Source organism: Equus quagga, chromosome 9 (genome assembly GCF_021613505.1).
Source record: "Equus quagga isolate Etosha38 chromosome 9, UCLA_HA_Equagga_1.0, whole genome shotgun sequence".
Classification (NCBI taxonomy): domain Eukaryota; kingdom Metazoa; phylum Chordata; class Mammalia; order Perissodactyla; family Equidae; genus Equus; species Equus quagga.
The window spans coordinates 108,241,907-108,269,423 of NC_060275.1; the positions used below are offsets into that span (position 1 = coordinate 108,241,907).

Consider the following 27,517-nt stretch of genomic DNA (forward strand, 5'->3'; position numbering starts at 1 on the left):
GTCCACCAGCTGAATACCACCAGTAATCTCAGTCCATGCCACATGGAGCAGAAGAGTCACAGTTAGCCCCAACCAAACTTCTGAGTGAAAAAAAATCAAATAATTGAATTTTTGGTGATCTCACATTCAATGAAATTCCAAAAATAACTGGTCAAAGAGAGATTTTCAGCCCTCGACAAAGAATCAACTTGAATGTTCTATAAATTACCTCTTCAGTAAGGAATGTGGATAATATTGGAAAGCACAAAAAATAAAAATAATCTGTAACTCCATCACTCAGTGACAACCATTGATAACATCTTGAAATTTGTTCCCTCAGTCTGTATCTTCTTCAAATATAACCCTATGCACAAGTGGGATCACACAGGAAATGCTGCTTCATAATCTGCATATTTAATAAGTATTTTCCCACATCATTAAACATCATTCACTAACATGTTTTTAATAGATAAACAGGACTTTGACATACAGATGTCTCAATAAAATGTTTTACCATTTTTATGTTATAAAAATTAAGAAGCATATTCTACAAATAAAATTCAGGCTTTTAAGGTGATTTTCTAGTGTAAAATTCCTAGGTCAAATTATGTGCACATTTTTTAAGGCTCTCGATTCATATCTATTAGCATTTCCTGGTTGTGAGACATAATAAGAGAAGTTTGAGACATGAAATATACTTTGTCCCCACTTAAAGATTAACAACATACACTTACACATCAAAAGCTCTGAGAAATTCAGCAATAAAAAAGAAACCTGTGTTGAACTTTGCTTAATGGAAAGACAAACACATTTGACAACAGAAAGATCTTTCTCTACCCCCTAGGGCTGGTATGTGCTGGTGGTCTACTTTAGCTTTAAGGCAACTTCTATTTTATGCTTTGAAAGGTTCTTCTACCTCAAGAGCATAAAATAATTCATCTATATTTAATTTGAACATTTAAATCTTTCATCTGTCAAGAATTTGTTTTGGCATCAGGAGCACATTAGGTTGCCCACTGTTCCTTTTCTGGAAAATAAGAAACTGATATTCCCATTAGGATGTGTTGACCAGGCTTATCTCACCTATGCATTTATAATGCCATCTTTACCATATCCTAAATTCCCATATAACTAAGTCTACCTTGAGCTCTCTGTTCCATCACACCAAGCTCTACCATACCAAACTTCTTGAATATTTCTAAATGTATATTTTCATAACACTAAGGGAATGTAACTCTCATTATTCATTTCCAAAATTTTCCTGGACATCCTCAAATGTACATGCGTTCATTCAACAAATGAGTTCAACACAGATGAGTAATTCAACATACATAATGTCATACATATGTAATTAAGTGAATTCAACATCCACATATGGTAGGTACTTATAGATGTTGGATTTATTCTTCCAGGTAAAGAAAGTAGAATTTGGTCAAGTTTCAAAATAAAAATCTTATTGGGATTTCCATGGGAATTAGGTTGAATTCATTTAGGGGAGACTTTTCCATACAAAGTTTTCCTACTCTAGAACAAGGTAAAATATGGAACTTACATAAAATGGCTGCAATTAAGCTGATTAAACTAAACCAGCTAATATGCACAGGGACTCATATTGTATATAATTTTTAAATTTAATCCTCACAATCAACACATGAAGTAGATAACATAATTATTCCTGGTTTATAGAGAAAAAAATAAGGCTAACTTGAGTCACACAGAAATGGGGAGTAAAAAAATAATTACAAAATTTTCATTCACAGCTTTTTTCCCCTCTCATTCAGATTAAATGAAGAGTTCAACTTCCTACTTCATTTTCCAAATGCATCCATTAAGCAGAATTGAGCTCTTTATAAATCTCTGAGATTGGATGAATTCATTTCCCAATCTCTGTCCTGACCAGATCCAATCCAGCTAAACAAAACATAGGAACTTTCCAGCTTCTAAATTTCTAGGAAATAGAATATAACTTGCAAAACATAATCCCTGAGGTCGAGCTTGGCTCTAGGATAATGTTTTTTAAAGGAAAAAAAACAATATTATTTTCTCCTTTAGAAATGTTTTTTCTAACATTTTCTTTATAATAAGTCAATGAACCCCAAAAACTCAGAAAGTGTTTATTAACTGGCCAATTCAGCCATATTTTGTGCCAACAAAAGGAAACTTACTTCTTCAATTTCATCAGTTAAAGAACCACAGTCTCTAACTTGGTACTTTCAGATACCAGTAAATGAAGAACTGAAACAATTCAATGGATTGAGGTTAAAAGAGATTTAAAAAGGATTTAATAAAATTAAATTGGTCAGGAGGAAAGAACATTTTTCCTCTGCCCTTATAATTGAGGTGGAGAGGCTGAAAAGCCCTAGAATTCAAGATTTCTAAGTTTCTATCATTTGGTGATCCAAAATGCTGAAAAATTCTCTGAGAGAAACTAGTTATTTATAGAGCTAGCTTTCATAGACAACTTAACAAATCTTCTTTTGGTTAAACATGTTAAAACAAACGAAAACACAGAAAGCAGAAATGCATTCTCTTCCATCTTTCTTCCAACATGTCTATCCTGCTTAAAGAAGCTGTGTGTTTCCTAATACAAAATGTAACTAAAAGTTGACGGGTGACACATATTCCTCTGCTGTGCTTCAAGTCTCCCTAAGCAACAGCATTGCTCTTTTTGATAAAAACTAACTATACTTCTCATATATTACTTTGGTTTTGCATAACTTTTGAGGTCATAGTCTTTATGACTATACTTGGAAAAGTTAATCAAGGTTCCTTTTTAAAATCTTGAATAAGAACCCATTCATTCATTCAGTAAACATTTACTAAACGTTTATTGTATGTCAAATACTGTGGTAGCCACTGGGTATACAGAGTTAGATAAAACACAGTTCCTTCCTCAAAGAAGTTCAAGCAAGTGCAGGAATGACACAGTGGAGGTATCAACTGAAAGCATACACAAATCTCTTATGCAGTCAATATCTTGATTCAGCTGAAGCCTATTTCTTGTCACTGCTACAGATCATGCATGTCTGGGCACATCTGGAGATCTGATGGGAAAGCCCAACAAAAGTTATATGTTTGTTTGCTGAGTAGTACAAAGTCCTAACATCAAATGAAACTTCATACTACAAGAATATATGTAGAGTGCAAGAATTTATAACACAAGTTGATAAAATCAGTGTGTATTGGTACCTTAAAAAATACATTTTCTCCACTTCTAACTTTACTAAAAGTAAGCCCACAGCAGCAGGAAACCTTTGCTTGGTACCCAGATTTCTGTCTTTATATTTCTCCATTAAAAGGACACAGCCTTTTGGGGTTCAACTGATTCTGTGTCTTGGGCAGAAAAAATAAAAGGAGTGAATCTGGAACATTCTCTTGTGGCCAGAAAGCAAGAGTGATTTTACAGCAGGACAAAGGGGATGCTTAAAGGTTTTCCACAGAAGTTGTAAAAAGCCAAGCATCGAAAAGAGAATAATAATTATAAATAATTGGAACAATGTGTGTTTGTAATTAGACTCAAAAGAGAAATGTTAATATAAATTGTGTTACGTAAGTTATATAAAATACTGTTATACACAACAGAAGGTAAGCATAATAGAATGCTTAAATTTGTGCTAACTGTAATAGTAAAAGAGTGTTAATTGATGGATTCTCCCAAAGTTGGATTTAGTTGGCTTTAGCTGTCTCTGTGTGAGTAAGGCGACTACAAAAAAAGCAAGTTAGTCTCAAAATTTAGCCCTTCACTGATTTCCACAGGAAATCCACTCCCATCAAGCATTTTGTGAGTTTAGTTAGAGATTAACTAAAGATTTTCAGGGACACAGGAAGTCGTCACCTTGGGAACCACTATCCCCCAAGCTGTTGGAGCACTCACAGCTTCACCATCCCTTCTTCCCATCTATCTCCTCCTTCATTCTCCTGGATACGCCCTATCTCTCTCCTTGCTTTGCAGCTCAGAATCTCTCTACTGTGTAGATAAATCTGGTTTTCTACAACACACACAAAAAAAACTCACATACTCAAACACATGCAGTTATTTAGAACAACAAAGGTTCTTTAGCATACCAGGTAACCCATCCCACCTTGGAAGGCGGTAGCAGTTATAAACAGCAGAAAGCTTCTGAGTTACATTTATAATTATTAACTGTGTTACTACCTGCTTCCATAGACTGCACCCCTTATAACAATTCTTCAATCATCTTTTAATGATTATAAATAATTTCTAAGATACTTTTATATACCCCCTCCACAATGTAGATTTTCTACATTTTTCAAGTATATAAGATGTAAAGGAACACCCTTTACAACTAAGGTGCTTTTCTCTCATTATTTGTTAATCAGCCTAACAGCCTTGGAAGTCGGGGACTTCCTGAGGAAGTTAGTTTATCCTCAGGAAGTTATTTCCTAGTCAAAGAGGAAGTAAACAGACATGTTAACCTGGTTTTTAAGGTCAGACTGTGTCCATGACTGTAAAGGGCAAATATTTCCAATATCAGGTTATTTGTACTAAAATGTTGGTCCCCAACCTGCTCCATATTCTTTCTTTGTCTTAGACGAGCTCAGAAGTTGGCCCTTTATGGTAAAACCTTCCAAATAACCCAAAGAAAGGTGGTGAGTGCAGAGTGTCATAGAATAATAGCCTATGTGTCACTGACGTCTCCAATTATGTGGGATCCATCAAAAAAGTAGTACAAAGAATGTGCAATCACTCCATGACTAAAAGTTTTAGTGATAGACTGGATGTTCAAAGCACTTTGTGAACCTATTCAATGTTGCCAGGGAGGGGTCCTTTTAGATGCCTCCACTTATCCCCATGTGAACCCAGATGGATTTGTTCAAACTCCTCACAGCCTTACACATCATGCTACATCTTCCTCTCCATTCTTCCACCTTCCGCTCACACAGCAAAGACCCTAGTCCCAGGCTGCCATGATGTCTTTCCCAACTCCTCCAAATCATGCTTATCTCCCTTCCTCTCCAACTACAGCACTTCTTCAGATCACTTCTTGGGACACAATCCCATGCCAGCCCGAATTACTGTTTACTGTTTCATAAGTATTTATTTCCCCAAGTAAATGCTAAGCTTCTGGAAGCAGTGGATCTTGCTATACAATCAACTTTCCTAGGGAACTAAACAGCTAACAGCAATATTGCAAAGGATATTTGTTTAAGACAACAGGGAATGATGGGGACACGGGAACTGCAGGTGGATGCTCCACCTGAATCCACTAAATTCAATCCAAAATTACTTTTGAAAATTCTTCAGGGAGAAGAAAACACATCTGAAAGTAGGGATCATTCTTTGTGCTACCAGTTTGTGACTGAGATATATTTTGAAGCCTCCATAAGTACCTAAACAAATGTATTTGAATCTAGATTACATCCTTTAATAAATTCCCATTGAATTAAATTACTAATTTAATGTAAACTACTGATAAGATATCTTAGGAATGATCCCAGCCTTCATTAAAAATACACCAAGTTGTACTTAGATGAACCAGAATGTCTATGGCTGAAATATATTGATTATTTATTGAGCGCTTTTTTGCAAATGATAAAATGTAGCTGAAAGAAACAAACATAGAATAATTTTGCACATGGCGTTAGAATATTTAAGATGTAATTTTTTCTCTCCCCTAACTCTACATAAAGGCACTGGGAGGCTGTGGATGTCTCAACTAAATATTACTTTAAGATGTTCTTAAGCACACACACACACACAGAAACCTAATTCCCTTCTGAGACTATTAAATGACATTTTTGCCATTCTGGATGATTCATTTTAGAAGATAATTCCCTCAAGAAATTAAACTGAGTTCTTGAGTCTGAGATGGTCTGTATGATTTCATTGTACATTTCTAGGCTTATATAACAATTTTGTGGATACTGAGCTGATGAGCTTTCCACTGCTTAAACTAATGCTCAGATGTAAATTTGATTTCTTTATTAAATTGGGCACACTGAATCTATAATATGCTCAAATCGCCAGACGTAATTGGTGCAGTTTTTCAAAAGTCACCTAACTAACAATTAGGCAGGAGCTTAAACAATAAAGGAAACTTGGTCATGAGGCAGCGAGTTGCTAATTTAATTACCAAAACACATTAAGCTTCAACGCTAAAGCCTTGCAAAGCTTTCCTAATGATCCTGAAATTTTCAGAGATAGTTAAGTTTAAAATTTAACTTTTAAAGGTAAAAACAAATCTTTATAGTAATCAGTCATCGCCTTCTTCACACACAGAGTGAAAGCTCCTAACACCACATTTCTGATTTCAGTATCTCTCCTTCCCCATAAGGTCCCCCATCTAACCTTTCGATTTGGATAGATGACATTTTACAACTATTTTTAAAGAGATTGCTTCAGTGTCATTTTCTTTCTCCAGTTCTTTACCTTTTATTCCTCTTCCTATGTTTTATAGTTTTACTCTATTTTCTCTCATGTCGTAAACTGAGTTTCATTCAATTGTAATAGACTGCTTCAAAGTACCATTTCAGTCTTCCAAGGCACATGTTTGGAAATTGAGATCTTCCACTTGTGTGCATTTCCAATTAAAGAATATCATGATTAACTTAAACGTCAATTTCAAACCCTAAGTCTGTCTGGTGCAGTATACTAAGGGCACGATTATGACAATCTGCAAACTAATCCTTCAACAGTTTAGTATAAAAGCAGCTTGGAATATTGACTTTTGCTTTCCAGAATCAAGAATTTCTAGACTACACACGGACCACTAAAGTGTTTCCATGTACAATACTGGCAATCTAGACACATTTATGAGTTGACATTGGAAAAGGTACTTCTCGTAAGTCCTTTCAAAATATACTTTGATATAAACTTATAAAAATGGTTAGCATGAAATTCTCAATAATTTTGCATGACAATTACAAAAGTAGCTTTACAAATAACTCTTGGTCAGAACTCAGGGATCCTAGCCTATCTTTGCCATTCACTAATTTTACATGACTTTGGGCCACAGTGACTCTTTCCCAGTCTCCCTGCTTTCATCCACCAAATGAAAATATTTATGCCTATTTCTCAAGAGAATTGTGATGATGAAACAGAGTTGAATGCAATGATGCTCATGAAAGCACTAGTAAGAGCCTGAAATAAGAAGTGTCCCCCAAATGCTCATTGAATTGTTGGAGAGTCAAAAAGGCTTTTGGGAATGGAATCCACCTTGAGTTAAAAGCATCAACTTTCTCTTCCTGATTTGATTCATGTAAATTTTGTCTTGAAGAGTACACTAAAGAAGTAGAAGGAAGATGATATAAGGAAGACAAAGAGAACAAAAATAAAGCCAGATGACTGGGCATTTTCAAAATAGCTCTGTTTAGAATTGGTCTAATTTGGGCACTGAAAACATGAGAACCCATGATTGTATAAATAAACTGGTGGCTTTAGCTTCCATGGAAAGAATATCACCACAAATTCTTCATAAATCAACTCATTTCATGTGGCTCAAATGAAACATTTTTAAATGAACTCCTTTTAGGGAGCTAATTAGATGGGCAATTTCACAAAATAATATTAAGCTAAGCGGATTTGTTGAAAGGCTATTTAAAATCATGAGCTAACTTAAAAGCAGTGTTTCCATCTCTAGGTATGAAGTTGACCTACTCAAGTAGGCTGAGATCCTATTACCATTCAAAGCAGATCCTCTCCTCCCATTGGAACCATGGATCTATTTGGGCTCAACAATTTTTCTCAAACTCTTCTAAACAGCCTGCCTCAGCTCTGCAACCAGCTCAAAATAGGCAGCTAGAGATCAGTGAACAAAAGAGAATTAAGTAGCTTCGTGCTCAGAAGACAATGGTTCTTTTAAAGGTTATCTTTTTTTTTTCTAATTTGACTCCCCTTCACCAAAACAATATTGTGCCGAATTCCTGCTTGATAGTTTATTAAGTATGTAATCTTGAGCAAATCTCTTCATTTCTCTGTGCTGCAGGTATATCTTTGTAAAATGAGTGTATTAGATCAGAAAATTGCCAAAGCCCTTTGTAGCTCTAAAAATCCTATGTTCCATGGTTGTCTGGCTTGATAACCAACGTTTATAAACAGCCATCACATCTATATATTGTGTTGTCAGTGAGTTCAATGTCTGAACTTGAATATATGTTTAAAGAGCAGCTGGATCAATTACATTTGGCCTTTGAAGTAACTGCTTCACCTTCCTCCAGCTCAAGAGAAGGCTGAGTTCTTGAGATGGCACCTTTGAAACCACAGCCTTATACCCTCTGTTCTGTGAAAGAAGCCCATGCTCAATGTTCTATTTCTAGGAAGTTTCTTCACGATCTAACCCAACAGAACTGACTCTGCTCAAGGCTGGCTGCCGTATGCCCTATTCCAACCACGGGCTGGATGTGACTTTCATAGCTGCAGGTCAAAGGCCATTCTTTTCAGTATAAGAGAGAACACCCATGGATGAGAAAGACTGAAAACAGGGGAAGAGAAAACAGTAACACAAGTGGAAAGAATTAAGCTGTGGTTTAAGATGTTGGAATGCAAATTTTGTTGAGAAAAATGGAAAGTTTCCAGCTTTCTGCACTTGAACCCTAACCCCCTACAGTGTCAGGGAATCAGGAACTTAACCTGTCACAAGAAATAGGATGTGTTTTAAAGAAAGCCTACACCATTTATCAGGAAGAAAGTACTGGAGGCTGCCAATTCCTTAAAAGGGGTGCATAAGAATTTGACACAGAACACTACCATCAGGTCAAAAACACACTGTTTCTTGATTTAAAACTAAACTGTAACCCCATCTGTGCCCACCTTGCCTAGGGGAATAGCCTTATGACCCAAAGTGGATTAGTTGGAACATTAGATAGACTGTAGGGACACAGGTTGTTAGCAAAGAAATACACTTGCTACAGCGAAAAAATGTGATGCCTCAACCATTAGTGTTGGGTACTAGAATACTTAAAATCTGAGCTGAAGTTAAAGACTATCCAGGAAAAGCTAAAAAGAAAAAACGTTTGGGGAACCTGTGGGTCTATAATCTCACGTCTCTCAGAGCTTCATGGGAGAATGAGTACTATGATGACTCAATTCTGACCGGGCACTACACGCCGGGCTATCGACACTACTTGTCTAGGGACTCATTATGATGGCTTTCAAGGCCAGGGCCTCAAAGAAGCTTTCTGCCAGTAGCTCTGCACTTTGTACTGGCCAAGTCTTGCCCTCTTACCAGACGTTCTGGGCACTGTTCATGACCCCCTCAGAGTTGGGAGGCAGCATTTGCAAAGAATAGTTTGTGATGATTTAGATACAAGTCTGAAGACCCTACAAAACCAGCAGATATCTCAACATCCTTTTTCATGTGTACAATTCATGATTTTTAGTAAATTTACTGAGTGGTGCAACTATCACCACAATCCAATTTTAGAACATTGTCATTTCCCCAGTAAGATCCCTTGTGTCTGTTTACAATTAGTTCCCCATTCCCACCACCAGCCCCAGGTTAAGTGCATGCTATGCGGTGCCCTTCTCTTCCCTCAGCTCCCATGTCCTCAGTCTATTTGCCAGCCTACATTGCGCACAGTGGTTATCTACATGTTTCCTAGCAAGAGACAACACCTGTGCCATTAGACAGCTTGTGGAGGTTGGACACAAATGCACAACCATGTGCATATACAAACACACACAAACCACCAACAACAACCTTCCCCATCTAGCCTATCAGGGAAAAGTACAGCAGTGCTGCAAAATGCTTCCAACCCAGCTATTACAGGTGTGATTTTCAAAAGCTGCAGGAAAACTGAACATTGCCCTTCACAATAGATATCACTTTTAAAAATCAATCTCTCTCAGACCTTTAAACAGAGGATCCAGCCTGTGCTTCTCAAAAATGATATCATTGAATTCAGAGTTGAAAAATCATAAGAGGATTAAGGAAATGAAGAAAATAATCACAATCAAATAGCTTCTACAAAGTCATTTATACCACTTACCCAAGATTTTCTTAATATCAAAGGTTAAACATAGTTCTAGAAAACAGTGGGAAGAGCATCAGAAAAGCGTTTTTAAATTTGTTCCTCTGTAGCATGTGTAAGACATTGGTGTCCACCTTCTGTTTGTTTCACAGCATGCTGCGTACAGTGTTACCTATGTGTTTTCTGGTAGGAGGAAATGCACGCCATCAGGTAAATCCACCCTGAGGAGGTCGGGGAATGTGACGCCCTAATGGCTCATCCTAAGAGGTAGACCTGAGCCCTGGCACCTGTACAGTGAGAAACTTAGCACTAGCTACTGTCCTTCCATCTTGAAAAAGCAGATGATATTATGAGACCAGTTATGCAGCAAACATCCCTGAAAGACATTTTAATGTAACCAATACCCACATCTAATTTATTTTTTAATATTTTAATTATCATTGATTAAAAAGTAGCAAAAATGGATGCATACAAATAGCAAAACATTTTCTTTTTTAATTTTTCAGATTACAAGAAAATGGATAGCATCTGTCATAGAGATGGGGTTCTTTCACTTAAGGGTTGGAAAAACATTCCATATTAATTTAGCCCAGTTGCTAAAAAATACTGTTTCATATGAACATTACATTTTCCCATTTTTCTCTCTTGATTTTTACCCTCAAAATGATAGAAAATGCATTGTGACAAAAAATGTATAAAACATTGGCTGGGTCTGCATCAAAAGAATCTTCCTAGGGAAAAGATGAAATAAAATGAAAATTTTAAATCCCTATAGATTTTCTTTCTTTTGGAAGCAGAAAAAGCAGACCTTTTAAATGCATAAAGTCTCACAGTCCCCTCCCACAACGTGTGCAACACAGCTCATAGAGTTTTGTATTTTCTATTTTTAAAAAGGAGAAAAAATAATTAGAGAACTTAAATCCAGATAGGGAAACACAGAAGGATTATTTAACACACTTTAAACATTTTATTTTCACACCTACTCAAATTAGGCAAATAACTGTGACAAAAGTGACTATAAAATAATGGTGGAAAAAAGTGATAATCTTACAAAACATAGATTGCTGATTAGAGAGGGTCAAAAATAAATTAAATTGAAGTGATTTTCACTCTGGCTCCTAAGAATGGAAGCCTCAAAAGCAAATGTCTAGAGTCAATTTACCTGACCTGCACATTACGGTAACTGAATTCTAAGATTGAGCTAATGTTCATATTTGAATTAAAAGGCAGAAAATTAAGATTGGATTGCTACCTGGTGCTTTGCCACACTGAAGAGAAAACCCTAATCTGTTTGGCTCACAATGTTGGTAAGACAACGCTAAGGCATTAAACACAGGGGAATATAATCCAGTTGTAAAAGTAATTTATCATCAGTCTGGGGATAACTATCCCAGAGAAGATAATTCTGTGCTATTTGAAACATATGAAGTCAAAGAATATGGAAAGAGAAGATAGACACAGCAAAGGTAAACCATCATCAATGCATAAACTATAATGTGGATCAAGAGCAATCAAACAGTTGAGATGACCAACATCATGCCATGAATATGCTTCCCAATGTTATAAGCAGCAGAAATTAGACCTCTGAAACAAAGACTAGAAATGTGCTTCTGCAACAGCCTGTACCCTTTAGAAAGGTAGGCTCTATACAATGTCATGGAAAGCAGCTGACATCTCACAAAGAGTTTTTCATTATAAATGGCATTGATGTCTTACACTGGATCTTCATTCAACAATTAGTTTAGAAAGAATTCTTCTTCCAGAAGAAGAGTTGAACAATTAGTTTAGAAAGAAAGGAAGTCATTTAATTATGTATAACATTAAAAGGAACAATTAGTTCCTTCATTCAACAATTAGTTAGAAAGAAAGGAAGTCATTTAATTACGTATAACATTAAAATAAAAGGAGCTGATTCCATAATTGAGTCAATTTCTACTAAATAACCACTACAGAAACAAGTATATCCACATTTAAGCGAGTAATAACTCAAAAGCTCCTTGACTATTGGGAAGCAGTTGAATTCCAACACGCATTACCACATACAGTGAAATTCTTTATCAAGAGTATCACTGCAACCAATCTTTATCTTGATAGGCACAAGGATTTTACAATCACAATGTTTTTCGTACTGGAAAAACAAGATATATAATATCACAAAGGTTTCCCAAAAGTCAGCGTATTACATTTTCACAAAATAACAGCATTTGCCTTAGAATTGAGACACTTAATTCCCATAGAAACAACTTTAGTGGACAGTGACAGCAGTGCAACAAAAAAGAAACTTGGGAAACCCTTTGCCTCCTCACTTTCAAGAATTTCATATGCTCCCACTAGTAGAACACAACTGAGACTCACACATTTTGTCTTCCAAAAATAGTCAGCACTGTAAAGAGGGCGAGAGATAATGAAGACCAGATGCCTACCTTCACTGGTAGCCACATTTTTCTGGGCTTGGGTTGGTGTGTGATCTGTACTTGAACTCACGTCGGATGAGATGCTTGAGCTGCCTTTGCCTAGAGAAAACAGGAGTGAGCAGCTTTTGAGTTCTGTGATTTCAGAACCAGACCATGCCTTCCACTCTGCCCCATCTCAAGCCCTATCACTTGTTTCCAAGAAACAAACCATAACACCAAGAATGGAGTATATTAGGATTCTTACCTTATGCATTAAATATCTTTTGGGAACTATTGGACCCATGTTGGAGTAGAACTAAGGCCCTATTATAATACGGCTTGACTAGCAACTCAGACAAGATTATAAAACATAGACACATATGATGACGTAATCTGATTTTGGTGAACATGCGAATAAGAAAGTACATATGGGAAATACATCCACAGTATTAATTTTTTATTTGCAACTATAAACTATACATTTCCCAGTAAAGGACAAAAGCAAACCTAAGAATGAGGCATTATCCAAGGAGCAAGAGCCTGCTGGCTCCAAACAGCTGTACCATCTTAAAAAACAAACGAACAAACAAACAAAAACAAACAAAAAACCAGTTCACTTTTCTAATGCAGTAGTTCTCAACTGGAGGTGCTTTTCCCCTCAAGGGGATATTTCGCAACGTCTGTATCATTTTTAGTTGTCACAACTGGGAGGGGTGCATCAATGACTGTGATGGGTAGAATTCTAAGATCACTCCCACGGTCCCTCTACAGACTGAATGTTTGTGTCCCTCCAAATTCACATCATTACGCCTGTTCCTCAATGTGACGGTTTAATAGGAGGTGATTACACTTTGGGAGGTGATTAGGTCATGAGGGTGGAGCCCTCATGAATGGGATTAATGCCGTTATAGAAGAGACCCCACCATGGAGCTCCCTTGATCTTTCCACCATCTGAGGACACAGGGAAAAAACAGCCATCTATGAAGCAGGAAACAGGGTCTTACCAGACTCCTTGATCTCGGACTTTCCAGCCTCCAGAACTGTGAGAATTAAATTTCTGTTTTATAAGCCACTTAATCCGTGGTATTTTGTTGTAGCAGCCTAAACAGGCTAAGCCAGTGTCCATGCCCATGGTATTCTGCTCCCCTTGAGTGTGGGCAGAACCTGTAACGTGCCTCTAAGCAATAGAGTATGGCAATGGTGAGGGGATTTTGCAGATGTAATTAAATTCCCTGAGTTGACTTTAATCAAAAGGGAGATTATCATGGGTGGGCATGACCTAAGTAGGTAAGCCCTTTACAAGAATCTAGAGGAGAGAGACTCTTCCCCTTGGCCTTGAAGAACCAAGCCACTGTAAGTTCTATCACCACCAGGAAATGAATTCTGCTAACACTGGCATAAGCATGGACGAGGACCTGAGCCTCAGGCGAGAGACCCAGCCAATGTCTTGAATACACCTCTGTGAGATCCTAAAAATAATCCATGGAAACTGTGAGATGATAAATGTATCTTGTGTTAAGCTGCTAATATGTTTGCAGTAATTTGTTACGCGTCAATAGAAAACTAATATAATGACCAAACAGTTATATCACAAATGAACTCTTTTTCACTCCACAAGTTATGATCAAAACTTAAATGCAGCTGAGAGACACTTTCCCAGGAGTTTTCCCTGCACAGTGGAACACGCCCCAGTTAGGTGGCATGAGCTTACGCCTAAACACAGAGTAGAAAAGTACAAATGGCTTCAATTTAAAGAGCTTCAGGGATTTGTTTGCTAATATTGAGAGTAATGGAAGAATCCAAGTTCATGGGTGACATCACCTGAGCAGGAAAGTCAAGAGGCTATTGCTTCTTCTCATCACTGCCCATTACTCATTTTGACATATGGCTCTGAAACATGTCTGTTATTTCCAGCATCCCTGCCCATTTCACATCCTCCTCCCTGAGACAAGTGCAGTAACTCTCCATTAGTTTATGTCTAGTCTGCCTTCATGGCCTGGCAGTGGTCGCCGTTTACCTGCCATGGTTCACCTTCGGAGGGGGGCTGACATGCAGACCAGATACCTAGATAGAAATATGTCAACCTGGTCTGACATCAGTCTGCTACTCCCTTGTTTTTGACCTTGGACATTTCACTTCTCCTCTGGAAGGCTCAGTGTCCACATCTGGTAGGTGAGATGGTTAGACTAAGTGATTTCTAGTAGCTCAAGTAGTCTATGAGTCCATTACATTACTCCTCAAAGCTGAGGAATGCACACACTCCCCTTAATATGGCAAAAAGCATTATTGTGCACCACCACTATATGGACTTCAATTATTTTTATTAGATTGTTACTCAGTAATGCACAAATGGAAAACGAGAAATAAACTCCACATGATTTAGCTCTGATTCAACAATAAGACCCAAACAAAACAATAAATTGAACACAAGGACAATAAAACCCATAAAATTCAAATTAACAGCATTAATTTAACATGGCAGATGATGTTATTTTGCTGAGATTAAATTGCCTTTCAAAATGTAAATATGGTACTGGCTGCTAAAGCCAATGTTCTCTTGGTTTGGACATGCCCATGCTACCCCAGGCCGTGCGAGGACTCAGCCTACCCACCACCTTCCTCCATTAGAACCTGGGAGTCCTTCCTTCTACTATGCAATGAAATATCACCTGGCTTTATCTGGTCTGACTGTATCATTCACACATTTTAAGTCTGCTTTTCTTTTATTGTTGTTAGCCCATAACCATTGAGGTAGTATTCTTTCCTTAAAAGACAGGCACAAACGTAGACAATGAAATCTTGTGGGAAGACTCTGTTCTAAAGGGAAATCAGTAGACAATTATCTATTATTTTTAAAATTATCATTCAAGTGAAAGCACAAAACAGAATAACAAAATTCAGAGAAAATTCTCAGACAGGTCTGAAAACGTCTATTTTAGACCCCTCAGAGGTCTACAAATCCCAATTTAAGAAATGTGGGTCTATGAAGAAAGGGAAGGAGACTGGGGAAACAAATCACATTGTCAGTGCTATTTATAATGATAGCCAACATTGAGTGTGTACACTGTGTTGTGTACTCTAATAAATGCTTTAGATGCTTCATCATATATTCACGATGCCCCACAGCTGTGTTTTCCAATCATTTGTTTTATTATTGCCCTTCCCCCAAGGAAACTTTTGAGGCTTTTTTCCTAATCATCTCCCAAATAAAACTGTAATACCACAAATATATTATATATCTGTTACGTACTATATCTTTGCTTTTTACACAAAAATAGTAAGAGCTTTTACCTCCCAAGAACCAACTTTTGTCCCTTTAGGGGCAATACCATCCCCATTGAGAAGGTTTGATAAGTAAAACATTTTTAAATGCCAGAGTATTTAATGAATTAAGTAATTAAGGAAGGTGAGAGAATAGGGAGAGAAATACAGTCCATTCTTGTTATTCATGGTTGTTATGTTCCATAGAATCGCCGCAAACACTGAACTAACAAGACTGAGGAGGAACACGGGAGCAGGTTTCTGTGAGTCTCTGATCACATCTTGACCAATCCATCAATATATAATCTTGCTTTACGTGTGTTTCTGTTTAAAGACACCATATCTAATATATGTTGTTGATCCATTAACACTGAACCCAAGGCCAACAGCACTGTAACGGAAGCCCAGGCAAAGTTATCCAACACACGTGAGGCCCATCACAGCCTTCCTGCACTTACGAACACCAGACAGCTCTTTAGCACTATGCCGTGGGGTCATTTTAAAAAGCGAAATCACCAATAAAAAGCACAACAATGCAAAAAACATTGACACTAAAGAACCTCAAAAAAACACTTCTTTCCAGTAGGAGAGCTGAAACAAGAAGGCGGGGCACCACCTTGTTCAGCCCCAGCTGGAAATACGCATACTGGGCGACTCATATTTTCGGCACTCTGTGCATGTCCGTGAATGACCTTGAACGCATCACAACTATTGATTTTGGGGGTTACAAATATTTACTAGTTAGTGAGCAGGCAAATTCACAAATACAGAATCCACAAATCCTAAGAATCGACTGAATATAAACTTGTATTAAATATGGCTTCACAGTTTATAACCAGCTTTCACGTAGACTGAAGTGGGTAGAGTGTAGGTTCTGGAGTCAGGGGTTTATATCTTTCACGTAGACTGAAGTGGGTAGAGTGTAGGATCTGGAGCCGGGGTTTATATCTGCATTTGCCACTTCCTAGTGTTGGACAAATTATTAAACCCTTCTATGCTTTAGTTTTTTCAGCTATAAACAGGGTGTGGGGATCAGTTCCTACCTCAGAGGGTTCTTCTGAGGAGTAAATAAAATAATCCAGATACAGCACTTCAGACAGTGCATCTAAGAAATACTGAATCTTAGTATAATGAAGTTCATATTTTGGATATTATCAATATGCTCTTTTCTTCTGCCTTGCTCCCGGAAGCAGAACTATCTTCTCAGAGAGTTCAAGTGGACAAGGAAAAAGTGTGTACATGTGTGTGTGTGGGGGGGGGGGGGGGCTGTTTACAGAAAAAATGTTACAGGAGGAACTCAGAGGGAAAGAACAAAGCGACATTTATTTGGCTTCTGATAGTCAAAAACAGAAATCTGCAGCATCAACGATGCTCTTGCAAGCCAAGCCTCTGTACTAGGACAGGACTGCCTACATTTCTCACCGTCAAACAGTGTTTGATTAAATAACTGGGTACCATCCTTGGCCAAGATGACACATAATACTGTCCATCACAGTGTCAGACCCATATGAGCTTAAATTCTGTATTTACGACTTCCAAGCAACATGCCTAGGAGAAAATCTTTCAAACTCTCTAAACTTCAATGTCTTCATCCATAAAATAGAGATAAAAACAAACAAAAAATGACTACCCACTTCGTCTACTAACACTGGAGGAATTGTACCCACCTTCCAGGGTTTGGGAAAGGTTGCTACGAGAATAAATGAGCTCTGGCTTGTAAAGCATTCAGTCACGTCCAGCAGCAGTGAGAGGCCATGCACGATTAATAACTGACCCATTTATCACACGGTTCAATTTGTATCAGGAAACAAGAAACGAAGTTTAAAAGACTAATTATTATTCTACTATTATATGTACATGTAATAGTAAATAAATATTATATATACATATAAATTAAATTATACATGTCCTATATATCCAACAAAAATCCCTTAGATATAAGCAAGGTTGACTATCCTGCAAACTGCTTTACCTACATGACAGTTTACTTGACTAATGGCCAAAACCCCCATTAGGGGTTATTAGCATATCAGAACTGTGCCTGTTGGACTTGATAAAGTAAAATTTTCACTTTATTTAATTTCCTCTCAAGTGGGCTAAATAAGGGTAACTGAATAAACAATTAGGTATCAAATACAAATAATAATCAAAACAAGTGAAGACTAAGGCACTGAGGTTGGTAAACGTTATCTGTAACAGGTTAACGTACACGCATACAATTCTGAGTCATAGTATGAAGAAATTAGTTGCTGCGTTGATCATCAAGGTCACTTGGGGCACACTGTCAACCCAGAAACGTTAACAGAAGAATGTGCTGGTCTTTTATTCCAATCACACATTCCTTCCAGCTTTCTGTTAGAATGTGTCAGGTTTTCCCGATGTTTAAAGAGAAAAAGAACTTTCCTTAAATGAGGATCCTATTAGAGAGGGATTTTAAGTCCCTTTTAACTTAAAATTTTCCATATGTAAAATTACAAAACTAAGTTTCTTCTCTCTTCTCATTCCCAGTATCCAGGCTGATTTTGCAAATGCAGATATTTAAAACAAGACAGTCAGACATTCCATTGTGACTTATTGATAACATGAAGAAAGTAAAGGAAGGAACAGAAAAGATCCATCAATACATGACAGAAAAACTAGTCAAAGGGTCCTATGATTTCTAACATTCTTAAGAGTCCAAGAAATCACTTGCAAAATTGATTCTCTATATCAATTCCAGATTATATGCAATGAATTCATTCCTGTGGATTTTAGTGCAGACTTCAATACAAAACCCACAAACAAGCACGTGGACCCACGTGAGGGACTTAGCCCCTTATTTCCTGTTTCTCTCAGGTACCTTGTTTCCAAGCTGCTGTCGGGGCACCGTAAGAGCCTGATTTAATATTAAATGTCCACACCAAAGGGAATTTTTTTCAACATCTCAGAATTAGATCAAGGAAGCTGTGGGTCATATTTGTAGGTTGAATTCACTGTTATTTTCCTGATTGTTATCTTGAGAGAGTTTCTTATCTTCTTTGATCCATAGTTCAAATGTCTATACATACAGAATAATAATATTAGCTATCTCAAAGAATGATCTGGCTTAATCCGTGGCCCAGGTGCACATTAGTTTTTGGAAAGAAACGGAATACATATTGTGAAAGTGCATTAACTCTTTCAGGTCAAAGGGGGGTGATTTAAGAGATGAGTTCTCCAGAGTGGGAGACCTTCAACGAGAATGAAATGAGGAGGAATAGGATCCCGGGCACTCCGCTCTACTTTATTGTGAGCAAAAAACAGCAGATGGTGTTCTTTGCTTTTGCTTTTCCTATTCTTTGTTCTCTCTTGGTTGAATGAAAGTACAGTGGTCTCCCCTTATCCGTGGGGGATGGACTCCAAGACCCCCAGTGCATGCCTGAAACCGCAGATAATATAGAAGCCTGCATATACTACGTTTTTTCCTGTACGTACATATTTCAGGTGTGACGGCCAAATTAGCAAGAGTTTCTTTTTCCTTCTTCACAATTTCACAGAAGGAAGATTTGTTCTTACTGTAGATCTTAGCAAGCTCAGCATGTGATTTTTTTTCTTTTCTTAAGTCGAAAACTTTCACCTTTTCACTTAAGAGAGGCACTTTATGGCTTCTCTTTGGCATACCTGAATTGCCAGCATCACTACTCTTGAGCTTTGGGGCCGTTATTTCTGACAGTAAGGGTTACTTGAACATAAGCACTGCAAAACAGCAACAGTCGATCTGACCTGACAAGCAAGACAGCTACTAAGTGGCTAACTGGCAGGTAGTGGATACAGTGTGGATCTGCTGGACAAAGAGATGATTCACATCCTAGGCAGGACAGAGAGAGACTGCATGAGATTTCATCACACTACTCAGAATGGTGTGCAATTTAAAACGCATGAATTGTTTGCTTTTGGAATTTTCCATTTAATATTTTTAGATCACGGTTGAACATGGGTAACTAAAACTGTGGACAGTGAAACCTTGGATAAGGAGGGACTACCGTACAGACTAAGAAGGATGAGAGGAAAAAAGAAAATTAAATAGCAAGAGAACTGTTAAGAATTATGTGGGGTTTTTTTTCCTTTCAAGACATTTAATGTCTTAACTCAAATTTTCTTTTTTCCAGTTTCCCAAAGCACTTAACAAGTGACCTCAGGACCCCTGAGCAGGATACACATGTCTGTAACTGAAGGGCAGTCCAGGGCGGTGCTAGGGAACAAGATGGCTAACTGAGCACCTACTCCACACCAAGGCCTGTGCTGGGCCCTTCCCCCGAGAGGCTGCCATTCTAATAGGTTTATGTCCAGCCTGAGAAAAGCCAAGGACACTTCTCAGCATTTGTCTCATTGCTTAGAGATGTGGTCAGCACTCAAACACAAGACCTGGTTCAGGGTGCTGGCATTTTTTTCATTATTTAAAAAAAAAAAAAAAATATATATATATATATATATATATATACACACATATAAAATATAAAATTTGTCATTTTTTAAGTGTACAATTCAGTGGCATTAATTATATTCACAATGTTGTGCCACCATTACTACTATTTCCAAAACCTTTTCATTACCTGACAAAGAAATTCTGTACCATTAAGCAGTAACTCCCCATTCCTCCCTCCCCTAGCCCCTGCGAACCTCCAATCTGCTTTCTGTCCCTATGAATTATCTTATTCTAGAAATTTCGTATAAGTGGAATCATACAATATTCATCCTTTTGTGTTTGGCTTTTTTACATCTTATAATGTTTTCAAGGTTGATCCTTATAATGTTTTAGCATGAATCAGTACTTCATTTTTTATGGCTGAATAATATTCTACTGTGTGTATATACCGCGTTTTGTTTATTCATTCGTCTGTTGATAGACACAGGGTGTTTCCACCTTTCGGCTTTTGTGAATAGAATAATGTTGCAATGACAGATGTGCTGGCTTTGACTGCTTGTGGTTTTTAATATTTGAACTTCTAGTGCATGTTGTTTCCAGGCGAAATCAGATCCTAAGAGCTGCGGTTGGAGCACACAGAAGAAGTACACAGAGTTCTTCCAGGAGAGAAAATGGGAACAACCTCACTGCTGAGTCAGCAACTCCTCGAGAGCCATTTACAACTCTGCTGCAGCCCTGGTGTGGGCGGAGAGCAAGGGGTTAAAGGAATGGAATGTAAAGAAATGATTCCAAGGAGTATTCTGTTACCTCTAGGCAGGGCTGTATGGCTGGTGCTGCTGGCTGCAGTGAATCCAGAACAGCAAACCAGCACACATCACAGATGCTATGGAGCAGACACAGTGCTTTGGGATCCGAACACACGCCTGCTGCAAAACTCTGCTCTTCGAAGGCCTGCAAGACTTTGACTGGAGCAGAACAGCCAGGGGACAGCTGGGGGCTTCCTCATTCTCGCTTACATGAGGACTGTCCACGTGGAAAGGCAACGCAGGAAAGGCAAGAGCTTCAGCCTCCAGTCAGAGAGCACAGGAAGGGGTGTCCCACTCCAAAACCACACAAGCAAAACCATGACATGAAATGCAAGCCCATGGCTTAACTGCACACGACCCTGAAGGATATCTAATCATTCTAGTTAAGCTAGTTTAGAAGTTAAGAGCTATAAAGAGAAAGAATTAAATAGAAATAACTTAAGTTGATCAGCAATCACTCCACATTCCCAGTGTCACTCTCTTTCTCTTAGCGGAAAAAGAAGGTACACATAGAGAAAAAAATCTCAATTAAAATCCATCTTTTCTGCATTACCCCTAGAGGCTGTGATTACTAAAAAGAAAAAGAGGAAAGGGACATGACGTCAACATAGCTCTGTTAAACTAACCCATGGAAGGCAGCAGGATGGCTGCAAGTCTGCCAAAACACAATGTGCTGCCCTCAGGGCGTGTTGCCTGACAGACTGCTCCCACCTGAATCTTGGCTCTGTCATTAACTACATGGTTGAGCTTAAGGAAGTTACCTTGCTTTCTGAGTACCTCAGTTTCTCCATCTGTAAAATGGGTTCTTGGAAAATACAAACTCATGGAACAGTTATGAGAATAAAATTAGGTAAGTAAATCAATTGTTTATAACGGCACATTCATCTAATAGATACTTAATAGATGTTTGCTATTATTAATCATCCCCCCTACTAATGTTCTTAATCAATAATTCAATTTTATTCAACAAATACATACTAAACCTATTGTATGCAAAGCATTATGATTAGTACTAGGAAAAACAAGACAGTCTATATTGGGTTGGGGAGATAAACCACAGACAAGTGAATACAATTGAACATAAATACAGTATGGTTAAGTTTCTAAAAGGATCATTAAGAGATATTCCCAAATACTACTTGATTCGCAAAGTTTCATTGCTGTTTAGTGTGACTGTGGGTTTTTTTAAATAATAATGTTAAAAATACATAGGTTGAATGAAAACAATCATGTCTGTCTTCTCCACTGGATCCTCAACTCCATGAAAGTAGGTTTTGCACCTGTTTTGCTCACTGCTACACCCCCAAAATAAGCACTATGCCTGGCACATTAGGGGCATTCAGTGCATATGTGTTAAGTGAGTTGGCATAACAGTGAGGGACTGAGTGAATAAACTGAAAATTTATTCCTAACGTATTAGTCCTGTTCCTGTAATACTTCCTAACAGGACTATCCCTTCCTGACAGGCACCACTCAAACCTATACTACCCTAAAGGAGAGTCTTTACACAATGGCTATGTATTGAGCATGCAAAACAGAACTGAACAAATTCATCCAGATTCTCAGCGGTGACATACCATATAATACTCTGTACTACTTTCTCAGGGCTGCCATAACAAATTACTACCCACTGGATGGCTTAAAGCAACAGAAATTTATTGCCTCACAGTCTTGGAAGCTAGAAGTCTGAAATCAAGGTGTTGCAGGGACATGCTCCCTCCAAGGGCTCTAGGGGGAATCTGTTCCACGCTTCTCTCCTAGCTTTTGGTGGTTGCCAGCAATCCTGGGTATTCCTTGGTTTTTGGCAACATAATCCAATCTCTGCCTCAGTCATCACATGGCCATCTTCCCTCTGCATATCTCTGTGTCCCTTCTTATAAGGACACCAGCCATATTGGATTCAGGGCCCACCCTACTCCAGTGTGCCCTCATCTTAACTAATTATATCTGCAATGACACTATTTCCAAATAAGGTCACATTCTGACATTCCAGGAAGGACATGAATTGCAGGGGGGAAGCACTATTCAACCCAGTAGATACTCCAACACCATTTTCTGAAGAATTAAACAGAAAGCAGAAAATCCCGTGTTGAGTCTATCTTAGAAGCATTTATTCAGTTCTCGTTGCATGGCAGCATTATTATGGATGGAAAAGAAAGATCAACACGTAAGATTTAATGCATCATGGAATGCAAGAAGTCCTAAAAGAGTCTCCCAGCTTGTGAAAAAGCAAGCACTTGGCACACCATCATGGGTGGTTTTAAGTTGAAAAGGCCAGGCGATATTTCACTAAAGGCACCAAGACAGAGCCTGCTCCCCAGAGCCTCACACCCACCTACAGGCTTTCAGGCAATTCTGCAAGAGTTAACACAGATGTCAGCTGACACAAAGACAGATGCCGCTACTGCTGACAGATGGTGCTTCACAGCTGGGTTTCTGAGCAGAGTAATGAGAGGATCAAACCATGGACAGGCTAAAGGGTATGAGCATCAGCACAGGAATTTCCATTGTACTGTAAGTCATTCAAAAGACAGTTTTATGCTAATAACAACATCACCACCATTTGCACCAGTGATTTTCCTCCAAAGTTCTGAAGGGCTGCCATGGCCCAAAGATCATGAGAAGACTGCGCCTTGCTTAATCCAGATGCACAAAGAAAGACAAGAGTTCTTTCTCAAGTTCAGTGCTGTTTCAGCATAATCTGGGAGCATCTTCAAAGCCATGTGTTCATTTCCTGGCATCAAGAGCCTCTGGTGTTGACAAACTCATAACTGCCTCTTCTGATTCACTCATTCACTCATTCATTCATTCATTCATTCATTCAGTATCCCATGCACCAGACACCACGTTAGACGTAATTCCATGATTAAGCCATCTTGGCAGAAGAGATTACTTTACTGCAGGATCTTGAGGGCAGGGAAAGAGAGGCAGAAACATCAACTTCACCTTTCAACAGAGAGTAGTGAAGGGACAGAAAGCAACATCCTCTGAATCTTTGTGGCTTTATGTGGCTCAACCCCAGGCCAAAGTCAGACAGTTACAGACCTTTGTACCCTACAGTCACTCAGTGATTTCAGAATTTTTATACAAAGCATATGTATATGCACTTACCTTCATTATCAGTGATGATCAATTTAAGTTAGTAGAAATTCTGAATAATAAATTTTTTAAAGGAACTGATTCTCCTCCTTTCACAGATAAGCAGTAAATCTACCAACAGTGAAAGAGAAAAAAAGGACTATGTATTTCAGATCTTAATCTTATTTATTACAAAACAATCTTAGGATCTTATTATGTTTCCTATCCCAAATTGCCCATTTGTTAAGGAGTCATAGGCAAAATTCTATTGTTAAAATTCTGTTTAAAGGAACTAAAAAAGATCCAAACAGCCCTGCTTGGTAAAGAGGATTATTGCAGACAGGTTTTCCTACTACAGATAAGACATAGGTACCAAATATTGTTAAGAGAGCACTTAAATAGAGAAACTGGAATTCACAGCTTGGATCCACAACTACTCCCTGACTAGCTGTGAGGCCCTGTGGGAGCTACTCCCTGGCACCTCTGGCTGGGGGAGAGGGACTTTGGAGGAGGTCATCTTCAAGATCCCTACAGCTTTCCACTCCCACTTTCTTTACTTCGCTGGACTCAAAAAATTATCAACTTTCTAGCAAAACTACAAACCATTTTACAACCACAAACCAAGATCTAAAAAGACCTAAAAGTTAAAAGTCAAATAGAAGAGACAGAGTTGTCAGCCAACTTCCTCCTTCCTCTACTGAATTGAAATTTTATATCGATATAGAATTTCCTGGCATCTATCTATCTATCTATCTACACACACACATATATACATATATAAACACATATGCATACACATAGAGACACATATTTAAATCACCACATCACAGCTGGATTATCTCATTGCTGTGTCTTCTCTTTGGGTGTGTGACTTCCAACCTTGCCTGTCCAGTTTGATCTTCTTAGTCCCCAGATGAGAGCCCCAATTTTATTACTTGCCATGCTCCCTAAGAGTATTATTGTTCTCCTCCTACATCTCTCCCACTTTCCCTGGGTTGGGAAAAGCTTTCCTTGGAATGACAGTGAGAGGCAACAATTCTATTTCATCCTTGGTGATCATCCTTGCCAACAGGCATCTCTCAGCACAGAGCAATTGAGAAAGGAATGGCAGCAACACGGTATTTCACAGACAGCCAAAATCCTTCTAAATGATAACATGAAGGAAGGAGCAGCCAAAGCAGCATACCGAGTGCAGTGATTGCCACACCCCTGAATCTATTTCATTCCCTGACATTGTATAGCTCTCTCATGGTTGGGTGAGAGTTGAGTTCATCCCTAGCTCCAGTAGGGAGCCCTGCCTGTCCTAAGCCTATCAACACGGCCCCTCCTCATTGCCCAGTGATTGGTCAGGCAGATAGTGAGGGACAGATAAACTGCCAAAGTTGTTCATTGGTAGGGAAGAAGATGCTCTCTCTGTAGACATAACCCTAGGGGTTGCTAGCAGCCATACTGTATCAAAAAAGACAGTCCACCTTAGCATGATGATGAATGTAGGAAAATAGAAACACAAAAAGAAGTCAAGTAAGGACATCACTAAGACATTACCAGTTCAAATCAGTCCTGATGCCCATCCTACTCCTAGACTTCTGTTATGGGAACTAACAAAGGACAAAGGAAGCGTTCTCTCTGCTGCACCTGGTGGTGAATGTTGGAACTGCAGAAGTTCATAAAGACATCAACAGGAATTCAAGAAAAAAAAAAATTCATCCTAAAGGTAAGATACTTTTTCCAAGTGAAAGCAGCACTTTCCTACTTTAGAGACTGACTCTATGAAGGGTTGAAAAAGCATAAAGTAATAATTTTCACAGTGATGAATTGTAATGCTTTAAAAAAGCACAACCAAGTAAAAATAAGAAGCAGTATATATAGCCACACGATAAATCTGATAAGGCTTCCAGGCTTGGGAAACAGTACAATTTGCTCTGGGCAGCGAACAGATGACTTAGTAGGTCTTTATTCTTTTAAAAACTTTAATTCAGCTTCCACCTATAATCTATGTTGTATTTTTCAAAGCTTTATGCATTAAAAAAAAATCACTCTCCCTAAATTTTGCATTTACAGCTCTTTTATCATATAAATTGCGGTCATAACCTAAGTTAAGGTTTTCAGGGGCCAGTGAAGGGAAAGGTCTGGCTTCTATAAAAGGAGATACATTAAGCAAAATAAATCTTGCCTGAAACTGGAATAGTTCTTGAATATAGCAACTTAGGAGCTAATCTCTCTTCTCTTTTGAAAATATAATAGCTTTGCTTTGGGCTAAGATAGATCAAATACTCCACCAATGGCTGTTGTTCTTTTTCTCATTCTCTTTCTGGATGTAGTGATACTTAGTTAGAAACTGTAAAATTCCCTAGAAGTCTTTTGCCAAACTCTTCTAGCAGAAAGGCTTTGCTTTATCCATGAAAGTGACAGGGACATTCTGACCATCCCTTCTTGTCTGAAGGAAGAACAGGGTACAGACATTTAAAGTTTCAAGCTGTGCACTATATTCCTCCTCTCCAGGCCTCCTTCATTCACCTTCTTGTAAACTGATTATACTCACCCTAAATAGCAAGCTGCATTTGACGAATGCATTTTGTGGAACCCAGATAGAAACGTTACAGTAGGTTTATGCTATGAGTATGTTCATAAAGCCTTTGTTGGAATGTAATTCACAGGGCTTTAACTCATTTTAATAAAAAGTAAGAATTTCAGGCATTTGTGGTGGTGTTTCTTCTCAGTGTGATGCTACCTGGTGAGATGTTTTCAGATGTATGGTTTCGGACAGGCAGAGTAATCTTGCCTGCCTCAAGACTTCTGTATCTTTTATAAAAAAGAGATGGTATTAAAGATTTTGGCATAAGTGTTCTCCCTCTTGCATTTAAAAGTAACTCCTCCTTCTCTACTTTTTCAAGATGTCACCGACACTGATACTCACATCACCAGATCACATCACCAGCCGAGTTTAAAACTCCCTAGCAGTTTCCTATTGGATTCCAGCTTAAGCCCAAACTCTTTACTACGACACACAAGACTCTGTGTGATAAACAGCTGCTGCCCTCCTCTCAGAACTCACCCCAAAGACCTTCAGAGAAGGACTCTGTCTGTCGAGATCACTGCTACCCACAGTGCCAGCTGCTTAGAGACATTCAATAAATATTTGTGGAGTGAACCAGGTAATACTTATCATGTAAATATAGACTTTGTCTTTTTAATTTACCAAAATTACAAAACTAGCAAGTTTTTTAAAATACAAAGAATCTCCAAATACAGAAAAATTAATATAGATCACTGTGAAACAGATAATGATTTAGTAAACAGTCTGAATACTCAACATTTAAAGGAAATGCTGCTTGTACTACTTCACATTCATAGAAAAACTACTTCAAGTAGTTTACTGCCAAGTAGAAATCCGAGAGAAGTTAAGAGAAATGGACACATGACAACAGATCAGAAAATAAGTTAGTTGGAGGTAGGGGAAGAGGATGCTAGGGGACCAGCCCTGGTCCATTTATGTCACATAAAAGTACACCAATTAATTCAGGGTGTTGCAGATAGGACAGAAATATCAGTGGAACAGAATGAAGAGCCTAGAGATAAATTCACATGCAAATGGTGAAGGTAGAAAGGTAACATTAAAACTCAGTGGAGAAGGCAAGAATTAATATCTGGTGCTGGGACAATTAGGTAGCTATTTTTTCAAAAAT

The 27,517-nt window shown here is 38.2% G+C and overlaps 1 protein-coding gene across 1 annotated transcript in view; it reads right to left on the bottom strand.

Moving 5' to 3' along the window:
* The window catches only part of FBXL7 (F-box and leucine rich repeat protein 7), a 378,975-nt gene that overhangs the window by 264,285 nt on the left and 87,173 nt on the right, over positions 1–27,517 (bottom strand). Inside the window, exon 2 of the mRNA XM_046672447.1 lies at positions 12,333–12,422. Coding sequence (XP_046528403.1) covers positions 12,333–12,422 — 90 coding nt within the window. The remainder of the gene's footprint in view (positions 1–12,332; positions 12,423–27,517) is intronic.